The sequence below is a fragment of the Protopterus annectens genome, chromosome 13.part0, assembly GCF_019279795.1.
Source record: "Protopterus annectens isolate FY-2018-M chromosome 13.part0, PAN1.0, whole genome shotgun sequence".
In the NCBI taxonomy this organism is placed as follows: Eukaryota; Metazoa; Chordata; order Ceratodontiformes; family Protopteridae; genus Protopterus; species Protopterus annectens.
Window position 1 is genome coordinate 370,298,392 of NC_056747.1, and position 14,214 is coordinate 370,312,605.

General features: G+C 44.8%; 1 protein-coding gene across 2 annotated transcripts in view; it reads right to left on the reverse strand.

Annotated features, from left to right (window-relative positions):
- LOC122787331 (BTB/POZ domain-containing protein 2-like) overlaps positions 1–14,214 on the reverse strand; it is a 555,231-nt gene that overhangs the window by 126,331 nt on the left and 414,686 nt on the right. For both annotated transcript variants that reach the window (XM_044053980.1, XM_044053979.1), the window contains one exon: positions 8,170–8,316. In XM_044053980.1, the coding sequence (XP_043909915.1) occupies positions 8,172–8,316 (145 nt within the window). In that variant the 3' untranslated portion in view covers positions 8,170–8,171. The remainder of the gene's footprint in view (positions 1–8,169; positions 8,317–14,214) is intronic.

Sequence of the window (14,214 nt, forward strand, 5' to 3'; positions counted from 1 at the left end):
CTCACTGGAAAACACTCCGGAGAACTGTGTAACCGAAGGAAGCTCACCCCCGAGATGCCACATCCAATTTGTAATGAGAAATGAAGGTGTGAGAAGACCATGTAGCCGCAGCACAAATGTCACTAATGGCAAGCTTAGAATGAAAAGCTGCCGAAGTAGCCATAGCCCTGGTAGAATGAGCTTTCACTGTAGTTGTAAGCTCTTTATTAGAAATGAAGTAAGTATGACTGATACAGTCTCTGATCCACTTGGCAATAGTGACTTTCGTGACGGCTTTGCCCAATTTATTGTCCGAAAAGGACACAAACAACTGATCCGTTTTCCTTGTTTGGTGCGTCCTATCCAAATAGAAGCGCAATTGTCTGTGAACATCCAAGGTGTGAAAGATGTATTCCGCTCTATTAGAGTACTTTGGGAAGAAAACTGGAAGTTCCAAAGACTGTTGCAGACAAAAACTAGAACAAACCTTAGGAACAAAGGATGGATTCGGTCTGAGGGATACTCTATCCTTGTGAAAAACCAGGTATGGTGGTTTGACACATAGTGCTTGAAGTTCCGAAACTCTTCTGGCTGATGTAATTGCAACTAAGAAAGCAGTCTTCCAAGAAAGACATTTCAAGTCACAAGTTGCTGCCGGTTCAAAGGGGGAAGAGGTCAAAGCACCTAACACAACATTAAGGTCCCACGGTGGAGCGGGATGAGATATCGGGGGCCGAAGCAGCCCAGCACCTTTCATGAAGGCTTTACACAACTTGTTGCTCATCAAAGGTGGTTCTATGCTCTCATGAAAATTGGAAATAGCTGCCAATTGAACCTTGATGGTAGAGACCGAAGAACCTTGATTGAACAGAGAAGCTAAAAACTTTAGAACCTCTGACACCGGGACAGTTATGGGATCTAATCCCCGGAGTTGGGCCCAAATAGCAAATCTCTTCCATTTGCTGTTATACAATTTCTTAGTAGAAGTCTTATGGGCCGAGGACAAGATATGTATGACTTTCGGGTCCAAAGCATGGTTCCTGACTATGGTCGGAAGAGGAGGAGCCAAGCTGTTAACCTCAACGAGTGGAGGGACTGATGAAGCTGTCCCGACTGATGGGTCAAGAGATCCGGAACTTGGCCCAGGAACCATGGACCGTCCAGTGCATATTTCCGAAGAAAGGGAAACCAGACTTGACGAGGCCAGTATGGGGCAACTAAAATCATTTTGCTCTCCAAGCGAATCGCCTTCTGGATCACCTTGGGAAGAAGGGGAATCGGTGGAAAGATGTATAAGCAGGCCGGTGGGCCAAGCTTGTACTAGGGCGTCCTTGGGAACCTCCCCCGGAACTGGGGTGAGAGAAGAACTGTTCGCATTTCGTGTTGAGGGGGGTTGTGAAAAGGTCGCAACAAGGAGTTCCCCATCTTCTGAAAATCTGAGTTGCCACTCTGTCGTTCAGAGACCACTCGTGAGGGGAGAGAATAGTTCTGCTCAGTCTGTCGGCTATCACACTGGATCTCCCAGGAATGTGTGTTGCTACCAGAAAACGTTTGGTTGCAATCGCCCAATCCCACACTTTCATGGCCTCTCTGCAAAGGGGGTAGGATCTGGTCCCTCCCTGCTTGTTCAGGTACCAGACTACTGACATGTTGTCGGACTGAATGGCAATCACGCCCGGAGGGAGGTAATCGTGTAGCGCTTGCAGAGATAGAAGCACCGCCCTCATTTCCAGTATGTTGATGTGGAGGAGACTCTCGTCGGAATGCCACTTGCCCTGGACTGACCTGCCCAGGTAATGTCCCCCACACCCCATCTGGGAGGCGTCTGTAGTCAATGTGGCCACTGGAGGTGGTGGAACGAAGGGTCGCCCCTGATCCAGGTTGGAGGAAAGAAGCCACCAACGAAGGTCCTGTTTGCACGTCTCTGTGATCAGAATGAGGTGACAGAGGGAGATCCTGATAAGACCACTGGACTGACAGGAGCCACTGGAGAATCCTCATATGTAATCTTGCCAAGGGGACTAGGAGAACGGTGGCCGACATGGAACCTAACAGTTGTAGGACCATCCTGGCTGGGGCTCGGCGTTTGAGAAGCAAGGCTCGAACTTGAGACTAATGTTTCTATCCTCTCTGTAGGAAGATAGACCCGCATTTGCTTTGAATCTATCTCTACTCCGATAAACCGTATGCGCTGAGATGGCAGCAACACAGACTTTGCCCAACTGAAGGTGATTCCTAGGGAGTTGCCTAGAGATATAGTGGCTGCTAGGTTTTGTAAGCGTAGACGCCTGGAGGTGGCAGTTAGGAGCCAGTCGTCTAGGTATGGAAACACCTGGAATCCTAGACTCCTCAGGTGAGCAGTCACCACCGCCAAACATTTGGTGAACACCCTGGGGGCTGTGGTGAGACCAAAGGGCAGTGCACGGAACTGAAAATGACTGTCTCCCAGGCTGAAGCGCAAGTGTCTCCTGGATGCCTGATCTATCAGGATGTGATAATAGGCGTCCTTGAGATCTATGGAGCACATCCAAACACCTTTCTCCAGCAGCGGGAGAATGGATTGCAAGGTGACCATCCGGAACTTGGACTTCTTGACTGATCGATTTAGCTTGCTGAGATCCAAAATGGGCCTCAAGTCCCCGGTCTTTTTTGGCACCAAAAAGAATCTTGAGTAAGTCCCTAATCCGGTCTGGCCTACGGGGACCGGTTGGATGACTCCTTTTTGAAGCAGCTTTGAGATTTCGATGGCTGCAAGATCCCGTTGACTGGGTGGTGGGTCCGGGATTTTCCTGGATGGTGGGGGGGGGGGGTTGAGAAAAGGGGATGATGTCACCTCCGGCGATGATTCGGAGCACCCATCGGTCCTGAGTGATATTCTCCCAGGCCTTTAGGTGCTTCGAAAAACGACCCCCGACTGGCTCCGGAGCTGCACAGTCGAGCAATCCTTCAGGGATGCTGGAAGGTTGAGGAGCCACGAAAGAACTCGCGGTCTCCAGTGTTGCGGGGGCCTCTGCCACCTCTGGGACGGCGTCTTCCTGAAAAATTTCCCCCTCCTCTCCCTCTAGAAGGGGGATCGTCCTGCTGTGAGGAGTAAGTCTTTTGAGATTTACGGAACCACATTATCCCCCCTCCTCTAGCCTTGGGATAAGGCCGGAAGGGAGTGGAAAACCGTGCCCCTACGGCAGTCAAAGTCTTACCCTCTTGTTCACAGTGAGTCAAGGTGTCCTTTACCTTGGGTCCAAACAAAGAGGACCCATCAAAGGGAGCGTCGGCAAAGGAAGACTTGAAGGCTTCCGCAAAATGACACAGGCGAAGCCAGGCTGGTCTCCGTAGAGCAACACCTGTTCCTGCCGCTCTACTCGCCCCCTCAGCTGCATACGAAATGAGCCTCATGGACGAGTTCGATATTGATGATAGGGTAGCCAACTGAGAGCTAACAGTCTGGGCCAACTGCTCAGGTAGGTTACCAGAGAGGGTTATCTGAAAGTTCCTTGACCAGATCCCTCTGAAGTCTGGTGAAGTGAGTCAGATAATTCAGAGACCTTAAAGTAAAGGCTGCTGAAGTAAGGGTGCGCTTCCCGTACCGATCCATGCTCCTGGACTCTTTATTAGGAGGATGGACGGACGTCGAAGCCTCTGCCACATCTTGTTGGGTAGCAAATGCCACCACCAGGGCATCTACAGCCACACCTTTGGAGAGGAAATCCTTTTCGGGGGGGGCTGAAAGAAATTTATTAGGGTGAGCCGGCACCGGTTCCATAGAATCCGGGTGCTCCCACGCCCTTCGAGAGATCAAATCCAGAAGCTCATCGAAGGGCGGAGACACCCAGGAGGCGGAGGGCTGAGCCCCGAAGGCCTTGAGGAATACCGACTCCTCAGCGGAAGGGGGTTTGGACTGCCAGTCGCCTGGTTGCTTCAGGATTTCCAAGATGTCCACAAAGGAGACATCATCCGAGGACGACTTGGGGGACCCCTCCGCATCATCGAGGTCGGTGTCCGAGGTGAGACACTCATCAGGGGAGTCCACGTGCTTCCTCTTGCACTGTCTTCCTTGGAGGTTCCTCCGAAGACGCTTCGGAGGGACCTTCAGGAAGGGGGGAAACCCCAATGGGGGTGACCTCAGGCCCCAGGGCTCCGCTGTCTTGAGACAGGGGGACTACAAAGGGAACCAGTCTTCGTGCCAAGGGAAGGTGCCGGTGAGACGGTGGAGGTGGCCAAAGAAGATTTGGCCAAAGCACTCCTCATGGCCCTGAAGGCCGGACCCCCAGAGTCCTGGGAAGGTCCGATCCCAGAGGCCACAACAGTAGACGGCACTCCCGCAGCCGACACACTGAGAGGGAGGCTCGGAACCGAAAACATCGGTCCCGAAGCGTCAGCCACGGGGCCGACCGAAGAGGTCCGTGTACCGAACTCCGACCCGAAGGTCGGGGTTGGAGTAAGGGTCGGAGCCGACCCGAAAACCTCCATCGGCTCCACCAGCACAGACTCCAACGGTGCCGAGGCTGTTGGAGGAGGAACCAAGACAACAGGGTGGGCAATCGGCTCCGGAGCCAACTGGGCTGGAGCCGAAACCAACTTTCGGAAGACTGGAGACTGAAACAGCCTTTGAAGTACCCTGTCAATGTCCGAATCTGACATCCGCGAAGACCGAGAAGAGATCGAACAGGTTCGAGTCGACTTCTCCACCGATTCCGAAGGACTGGGGGACCGGCTCCGAATAGTCTCGATAAATATCGGTGCCGAGGGAGACTCCACAACCATTGCAATTTCCCTCGGAGCCGAAGTGGACTTTGGCGCCGAAGGGGAAGAGTCTGAGCGGGCAACTCTCATCGGCTCCGAAGACAGTGGAGCCGATGAAGGTGACCCGCCTCTCGAAGCTCTAGCCGTCGGCTCCGAAGCCAGAGGAGTCTAGGCTGGAGGCATCGAGGCAGACCGTTCCGCCCTCGGCTCCAAGTCCGTGGAGCTGATGGAGAAGCCTGCCGAGATTTCTTTGTGGCCGGTTCCGACGGGCTGGTCGGAGCCGACGATTTCTTTTTCTTCGAAGGTGAAGAGGAAGAAGATCAAGCCTCCTCAAAAGAAGGTGTAATAAGCCCTTTTAAAATCAATTTGTTTTTCCTCTCTTGGAGGACCCGGGAGGAAAATGCGTGACAAACACTGCATGACTCCTGAAGATGTTTAGGGCCTAAACAATACACACATAAAGAGTGATCGTCCATTATGGACATTTTGTAACTGCATTTAGAGCATTTTTTGAACCCAGATGGTCTGTGCTCTTTAGACATGTTGACACACACAATCACTACACAAAAAAGAAACTTTGGTCACAAAACTTTCTTAAAGGTGATTAGAATTAGGGCAAGACCCCTCTAACATAAACGGGATTCTTGACCACTATAATACTACCTCAAGACTCACACTAAGTATTTCAAACACGCGCGAGGGCAAGGCCCCTCTAACTTAAACGGGATCCTTTCCCACAAATAAACGATAAATTTACCACAAAAAATAACTCAAACTCAGTCACACAACAACGATAGCTGTTAAAACAGCTTTTGGGTCGATTATCAAAAAATTCCTGACAGAAATTTCTTTAGAAAAAAGCACTTAGCTCAGCCAAGTCCGAGACCACGTCTTTGCTTGTAAAGCGGCAAACGAGATCTGGGGAAGCAGTGGTGGTGCATCCTGGGATATGGGATGGCTCAGCCAATAAGAGACTTCATTCTATAGTATAGCGTGCCGAGTCGGAGCCGAGGACCGGCTCCGAACCCATCAGTACAGAATGTAGGCGAGATAGGATCACATAACATCTCTGGTTTAACATGATCTGACAGAGGCCATGTGTTCAGCTAAGCATGTCTCCATGAACAGACCGTAGCAGCTGCCCTGCATAATTCATCCAGTGTATCATAGCCACATTTGAATGAATATCTGGACACCTGCATTGGACAATTCCTGGATGCCCTCATGAAGGCCATCTTGTATCCCCTGTCTTAGACTTGATTTGTTCCTGAATATGCTCAAACTATTTCATCATTGAACTGAAACAGTGAAATGGAAGGACATTTGGCAGCTCACAGTTCTCATGGCCACAGCAGTGGAGGTGCAAGTCTTTTTGCCAAAAATCGGTCTAGCGGTTGACTATGTCACTTGGCAAACGGTTCTTGGAAATAAGCCCGGATGATCCCTTGGTGGACTTCAGACAGAACAGCTGGGTCCCCCATTGTATTCATACAGAGATGTTTGTGAGATCTGAGCACTCTACAGAAGCCATCAGGCTTCCTGAGAGCAGGGGAAGGGAATCAAGCTGTAGTGATGTCCAAAAACACATCACCCAAGACTTTATGGATGACTCAATAGTCTAAAAGTATCTGAACAAACTCCCTAGATTCCAGATTAAATGACTCCTTCATTCTATGAAGAGTACCACCAAAAGACAAGTCCTCAGGTGGCAGCGCTGAGGACTAGATGCCTTCAGAGATGGTATCCAAAAATTGCTGGTGGGGTAACTGATTCATGTCACCAAGTTAATCTGAGTCAGGGGAATCAAAGTTTCTCTTGGGGGGGGGGTCACCCCCAAGCAGAGAGGTTCCTAGCACAAGTTCCCTACCCAGAGGAGCCTGCCTATACTTCATGAAACTGAACTCCTGCATCAGTCAGAAGTTACAATGGACCCAGTGAGCATCAGCTTGGGTAAACCTGACTGTTTGGGTTTCGGAGTCTTGGGTTTACATAAAGTGCGTGATAAAGCCTCTCACTGTGGGAAGGGTGGCCAGGACATCAATGTGGTTTCAAGGAATTTCTACCCAGTCAGCATGGGGATACTGCCCTCGCACAGTCTAGAACATGGGCATCTTAAGCCACAGCCTGCAAAACAGCTCCAGACCCAAACAATGTTGGTTTGGTGTTGACTCACAAGGACAAAGGTTGGGCCAAAGCCATGGCAGCCTGAGGAGGTGTTGTGCCAGAGGGCTTTGGACCTATCAAATGTCAGACTAGGTGCTAGAAAGACAACTCAACAGTGTTAAGTTTGAGCAGAGGTAGGGAGTTGGACAGGAAAAAGTCTGCATCCCTCAAATCCTTCATGTGTCTTCACGGAACTGGCACACATCATAGCATGCAGAGGCGGAATAATATTCATCTTCAAAAACTGACTAAATAATTCAAGCCCTCCACTTCATAGTTCTATCATTAACCCAAACATAAAACTGGCCGTTTGGCATTTCCTGCTTTGGGGCTGGACAGAACAAACAGTAGGAATGAAAGTCTTTGTGAGGGATTTGCTTCCCATATGCAAGACAATTAATGTTCTTAAAACAGCTAAGCAATAGAAAGACCAAATCAACAACAGTCTGTCATCAGGGTATTAGCTCAATTTTCTGGATTCAGGCTGACTGACAATGCTATCACACACAGGCTGGTATATTGCACTTGCACTGCAAGAAAGAAATGAAGATTGTGTCAACCAACAACCCTTTATACAACAGATGTCAGCTAGGGGATGGTAATAGCTTCTGGAATTCAGTCTGGCCACAGACTTCTGCATCACAGGAAGTCCCAACACTTAGTGCTAACACTGACTAAGGGAGAGGAAAGACGTTTTTCAAAGTACATAATCCTGAATAATCAATAGCATGTAGATAATGCTGCTGTAAAGGGATCACCTCTAACAGGTAATTCCTTTTAAGCTTAAAATCATTTATGGAAGATGGTCTAAAGGACATCAAATTGTTTAGGCAGAAGCAACAAAAATGTTACCTCTGAATTTTAAATTACTGACTGTGAGAAATAGCTCTAAGGCAGTCAAACTCAGAGTTCTGAGGGGAGCAAACAAATGATTTGGTCACAAAATTCCACACCTTGCACATTACAAAGGCAGGATACACTTGGGACAATCTGGAGATCGCAGAGGAGGCACGGTTAGGAATCCACAAGGACGCTCGTATTCCAATGAAAGACACACATAGCCATCACACACGTTAGACTGTGTATATGCATCAGGAACAGTTAGAGCATGTCTATATCCTCTCATCCGCGCAAAATTATGCTTAACGCAAAAAAACACTGGAAAGGTCTACAAGAGACAGGTGGCATTAATGAAGCAAAATAATCGCCAAGGCCAACACTGCCCTGCAGGCTTTATACTCCAAAATGACATTAGGAAAGGAACAACAGATATGCACTCTCTCATACCTTTAGTGTGGCACAAGCAGTATAGCTGACGTTGGGTAAAATCTCAACAGGTTCTTTGAACATGACCCTAAAGGTATTAGAGGATCCATCGCAGCTGAATCCAGTGTCATTCTGTCCCAGGATCGTATTACTGTCAGTATGGATAATCTGAACAAAGGAAAGAAAATCATCACTAGGTTTGTGGCTACTACTATGGCTGACCTATACAATTACATGCTTGCCATTTCAGGAACAGGGCAGTCACTTCAAGAACAAAGCAAGACCATTCCCTCACCTAAAAAGTTAGACAGTTTGAGTTATTAATTTTACTCAAAAAATGAAGGCAAACTACAAGACTGGCAACATTAGAATGGCTACAAAAGACAAATTGGTGAAAACAATCATGCAAGTCTAATCCCATCTATCTCCAGCACTGTACATATTAGTAATACTCCATCCAAAAACCAAGTGTCCAGTTTACCAGCTTTCCAAAATGGCTGCACAATGCACAACAGCTTAACTTCAGCTCTCCTAGTGTGGGAAAAAAACTAAAGAAAAGGGCCAGGAACTACTCACTTTCACTAAATTCAGTTATTGCTAGTACACTGTCTATATGCCAGTAAAAAGGAACAGCCTGAACGGAAATAAACTAGAAAAGGTGAAAAAACACTGAACAATCATACAGCTGTTCATCAAAAAGCAGTTCAAGCTCCAGCTTTGGTGCAAAACAGCCTGCAATAATCTAGAGGATAAAATAAGTAAATAAACTCAAGAGTTGATTAAAATAAATGAAACACCAAAGGAGTGCATCAACTCAAATAACAAAAAGGCTGGAAAAATGGAAGAAGCTAGAGAGAGATTCAGATGAGCTGGTTAAACTGCAAAAATCAATGGTCAAAATGAAAAAAAAAGCTGGCTGAGTAGGAGACTGTTGAATAAACGACGTTTCAAAGAATGGTAGAATTAGAGGCGAGATCACACAGGAAAAAAAACAGAATTTCTGCTGTACCAGGGAAATTGGAAGGAGGAACAGGCTGTATTTTATGAAAGCACAAAAAACTGAACTGGTGGCAGAAGTTAATTAAAAGGGCACATCATATGTATACTCCAAACATGGTCATGAGAAAGCAGCCAAGACTTGTCTTAGTAAAGATTCAATTCTACCACCAGAAAGATTTGATCCTGACAAAACTGTGTGCAGAAAAAGAAAGTACTAAAAGTAGGAGACACCAGTCAGGAGAAAGAAATTTATTCCAGCAAATAGGAATGCCGAGAGACAACTGAGAGAGTCCAGCAACTGTATGCAGAGGTCTTTAAAATATTTTTTCAAGAGGATCAGTCATTTTTTGATGCAGAACAGGCTGAGGCGAAAATACAAAAGGCTGTCTGCCCAACAAAAAGTAAACTATCAAACAGGAGGAGAGACTGCCTCTCATTCTTCCCAAAATAAAGCACATGGACAGATTTTGCCACTGAAACAGTTTCCAATGCTCCAGAGATCTTGAGAGACAGAAAAGCTCAAAAGCTGACTAGAAGAATCATGAGTACTTTGGAATTTAACCAGAGTTTGGAGTTGGGAGATGAGCAGAAGACCAGCAATACAGAAATGAGTGAAAAATTTTTTAGATTATAACATCAATCACATTTGTGAAATACTGCTGTACAAGACAGTGAAAGAATAGACTTTTGTTGACTACATTAAAAACCTAGAAATGGAAGGGCATTTGTCACCTCATGTCATTAACGTCTGGCAGTACACTAAGGGAAGGGAGGAGAAAGGAAAAGGCCAAGTAAAAATTTCTATTCTTAACAGTATTTCTATAAGACTTTTATTGATATTAATTGAATGTCATATAGTAAAGAATTTTGGTTACCATTTTCTGTGATAAAGATAAAGTAAACAGATGCTTTTTTTCTTTGTTTAGTATTAATGCAAAAAGAGAAAAATGCTAGATAAAATATTTAATAGACCGTAATCCTGGGTTGTTGAGGTGGGGGGTAATGAGTGCAAAAGTATAGAGATCATAATACATGCAGAGCTGATGCATTTCCTCTTACTTTTGCATAGTTGAAGGTCTGGATTAAGACTCCTGGTTTAATATAATACATTTTAAGCGATAACAAGTAAAGAAGAACACTGAACGTAAGTTTTCCTTTAGCAATAAATGTTTTGTGTTTTTAGAAGCCAGCAGCTGAGGGCTACATTTTTTCCTTGCGTCTTTGTGAAGATAAGTTGATTATAGGGCAATGAAAAGCCAAAGCACTGGTTTCATCAAGGCTAAAAGTTAATATTTTCTGAAAGCAAGCGATCAGGGAGGGGAATAAAGATAAAAAACAAACGCCAATTAGTGCAAGCAAGAGGACAGGCAGAAACACGAGTCTTAGCATGGATAACCTCAGCTTTTTGTTGGATAATGCCTGTGTTTGCAGCTATCTGGGAACTGCTCCTATTAGGAGGTTTAAACTTTATTTCAGGATATACATAGTTTTATGTGTTTGCATCAAGTAAAAAAGGAACTTTTTTCTTTGGAGGGTTTTCATTAAAATAAAAAGTGTTGTTAAATGCGACAGGTTCAAACGGATAATAAAAACTGTGTAAAGGATCAGACAACCAAACATTAGTGGGTGCTATGCATCACAAAAGCTGGAACTAGACATTTAAAAAAATTGTCATATATAACAGGTGGAAATTACTACTTACCGTAATACCTACACTTACCATATCATGTAATGTGAATGATCTCACATACATAGACAAAAGGAAATAAGAAATGCAAAGAGCAAATAATGCTACAGGAGACACTTGGAAAGAAGTGAACATGTAAATTTAATAAAAGATTTCAGGATGGATATTCAGCAGAATATCAGGGACAAAGGAAAAGAGGAGTACTTATATTAACTGCTAGAGGATCTCCAACAGTGACAGAAGAGGAAAAAAAGAATAATGTTAAAAAATGTGTTTAAATGAAGATGCAGCCTGCTCCTGATTACCTCCAGAGGGGAGCAGTCAGGGAATCCTGACTCTGAAAATCCCCTCTGCCTCTGGGATAACATCCATTAAAGATCCCTTCTCTGCCTCAGCCAACCCCCCTATTGGAAGGGGAACAAAGGAAAATGCTGCAACTTCCTGTACTTTGGACAAGTTTTGGTTTCTGTAATTACCTCCAAGGGGTCTCAAAATAAACTCCTAAGGCAGGCAGTGTGTCTTTCATTCTCTCTCTCTTCAGAAGCTTTTCCTAGAACTTGGGTCGAGAGAGCGAGGACCCATTATAGGGGGTATTTACAAAGGATGCTTTAAAGTTGCCCACAAAAGACATACAAGTGCAGCCAGGCATGTCAACACATTGTAATGACATCTGCTGCTCCATTGACAGCATTTTGGAACAGCCGCATGGAGAGGCTGGAGATGCTTAAAATGGTGGCCACAACTGACATTACACCTGCTTTCAAATGATGATAGTAGTATCTTCACTAAGTCTAAAGCATATTCTCCTAGACCTCTCTGAATTTTGTCATGTGTTAAATAACTGAACACTCAGAGGGTGAATATGTCCAAAGTACATACTTTCTTCCCCTTGTGGTCCATAATCTCATTCCCTATTAGGACAGTCTAATGGACTTAGCAGGCAGTTGCTTTTTGGTGGCAGCTATAATAATGCAGTCTGCCAGAGTGCCTTGCACCAATAAGGTCTGCTCTTGTACTGGCTAGAGAATCTTATCTGCCTTACAAGGGATTCTGTCTGCAACACTGGACTCTTGCAGTGCCTTCCTTTACCACCACATCCATCATATGGCTGGCAGAAAGATCACCCAGGAGGGTACAGTAAGCAGATCTGAAGGTCTCCTCTTGCACGTATTCTTTTGCGGTGGTTCAACATTAGACTGAATCACCAGAGGACTTGCAATGGCCTTCAAAAGGACTGCCTGAGGCCTTCACATCTACTCCATCTCAGAAGTGGTCAAGAAGAAACTACACAGTGATGCATGCTGAGGAGTGGTCAAGATTGAAGGAATATCCGCCGCCCAAAATGTATGGCAAGGTAATCAGCCATTCAATACTATCAAAGTCTGATGCTGAATTTGCTGGTTCTGGGGACGTCCGAGTCAGCACTGTGTTGGACAAAGGAAATCAGCATGAAAAATTAGCCACTGTAGGACTGATGGTCTACTCATGTGGCACTAGTATCAACCTACTGAGGTCATCCACTAGGTAAGTGATTTGACCCAGAATATGCATTGCCACCAGAAAAATCTGTGGATACCTCAGCCACTGCCAAGATCCAGTTTATAGTTTCTTAATGTACCAGACTAATGTGTCGATGTTCCATGGGCATGGCCCTTTACTTCAAATGACAGTTAACATTACTAAATATGGGAGACTGAACAACAATATTGAAGCGGACTCCTCAACACCAAAACAGTCCGTGCCAAAGACTGTACTGAACACACAGCATTGTGCGGTCACTGATCTCACAGAATCCAATGTAATCTGTTGGCAACAAGAGATCCGATTCAGCCAGTAAAGGTGTTCTACAAATGGCTCCAATACCTCCTGTACCACGGAATGAGCTTTTCTCTGCTGAAATAAAGCCCAACCTGATCCACCCTAGAAAGAGGGGGATGGGATAACGCCCATGTCAGTTTTGTTCAATGTTCAAGGTAGTCAAACTCTGGGCCTATTATATGCTTTCAGAAAGTTTGCAACAAATTAATGTTGTATCATATTTGTACTCAACACATTTATCCAGACTTCTCTTAAAGGCACAAACTTTCATTTTCTAATTTGAAGAGATGAGTAATTCCACAACAAGCCAGATCTACTGTGAAAAGTACACTCTGGTTGTGTTTTAAACCTAGTAACTTCAAAAAAAAGATGCTTATATTCCTGTTTCCATGGCAGTGGTCCTTTATTTCAATTCCAAGATCAGCTGCAAGTCCAGCTTTACTTGCACATTTGTAGATCAATACAAGATCATCCCTCACTAGCCTTAACTGTATACAAGGATAATTTCTCCAACCTTTGCCTTTTAGCTCAATTATCTGCCTTGTACAAATTCTCTGTAATCTTTCAAAGTATTTTTATTTAAGTTGCATTACAGATGTAAACTGATACGCAATACTCAACTGGGCCTTACCACTGCTTTATTCAGTGGTATTAACACACACATCCTGGCTAGTTATTGTGTGCAATATATCTAATAACCATATTCTTATAATTGTATGTAGGGAGTCAAATAACTTATCACTCCCATGTCTTTTATATGGCCTACTTCATCTAAATTGTGCCTTTGTAAACATATCTTTTCCATTCAATCTGAAGTGCTTTGGATCAACCTAACAGACCTTAGGGAAGAGTATGGGGGACAGGAAGGAATGCAACAATAAATCCAAACAAAAGCTTGTGGATTTAGTAAATGGCCTAATAAAACAGTAAAATAGTGCTCAAAATGCTATCCTGAATAAAGTCCATATATTACTTTACATTGCACACATGCACAGTGGGTATCCTGGGGTAGAATGCTTTGCCTACAGCAGGTACACTTCCTGATCTTGTCCATGTATGGTTCTTTGTTGGAAAGCAGTTTGGGTAATACAGCGAGTAGCACTGCTGCTTCACAGCAAACAGTGGGTAAAATCAGCAGAGATACAAACAGTTGTACGATTAGCAAAACATGCTAATTATAATAATCAAAGTAAAATTTACAAGTAATTAACTACCCCCCAAAAATAAGAAAAAAGACAATGCTCTACTGAGTTTAGTTGCAACAGTAAGAAAAAGGATTTGCTTTTTTAACTTTGTATAAGTAGTACACCATAGCCGTAAACAAATTACATCGAAAACTGTGAAAAGGGTAAAGAATCTTTGGAGAGAACAGTAGGAGTTATGTACTTATCATAACTTGGCATCTGTGTTATCCCACGTCATCATTCATCATAACAGGGAATTTGATCCTATACCGGATCAAGGATGGAAAAATACTACAAGACAGATCCAAGGCTCTAGCTCCTCCCTTTCCCATGATGCCGTGCCTCCCTCTGATCCCCAAAATAGAGTTTGCTACAATG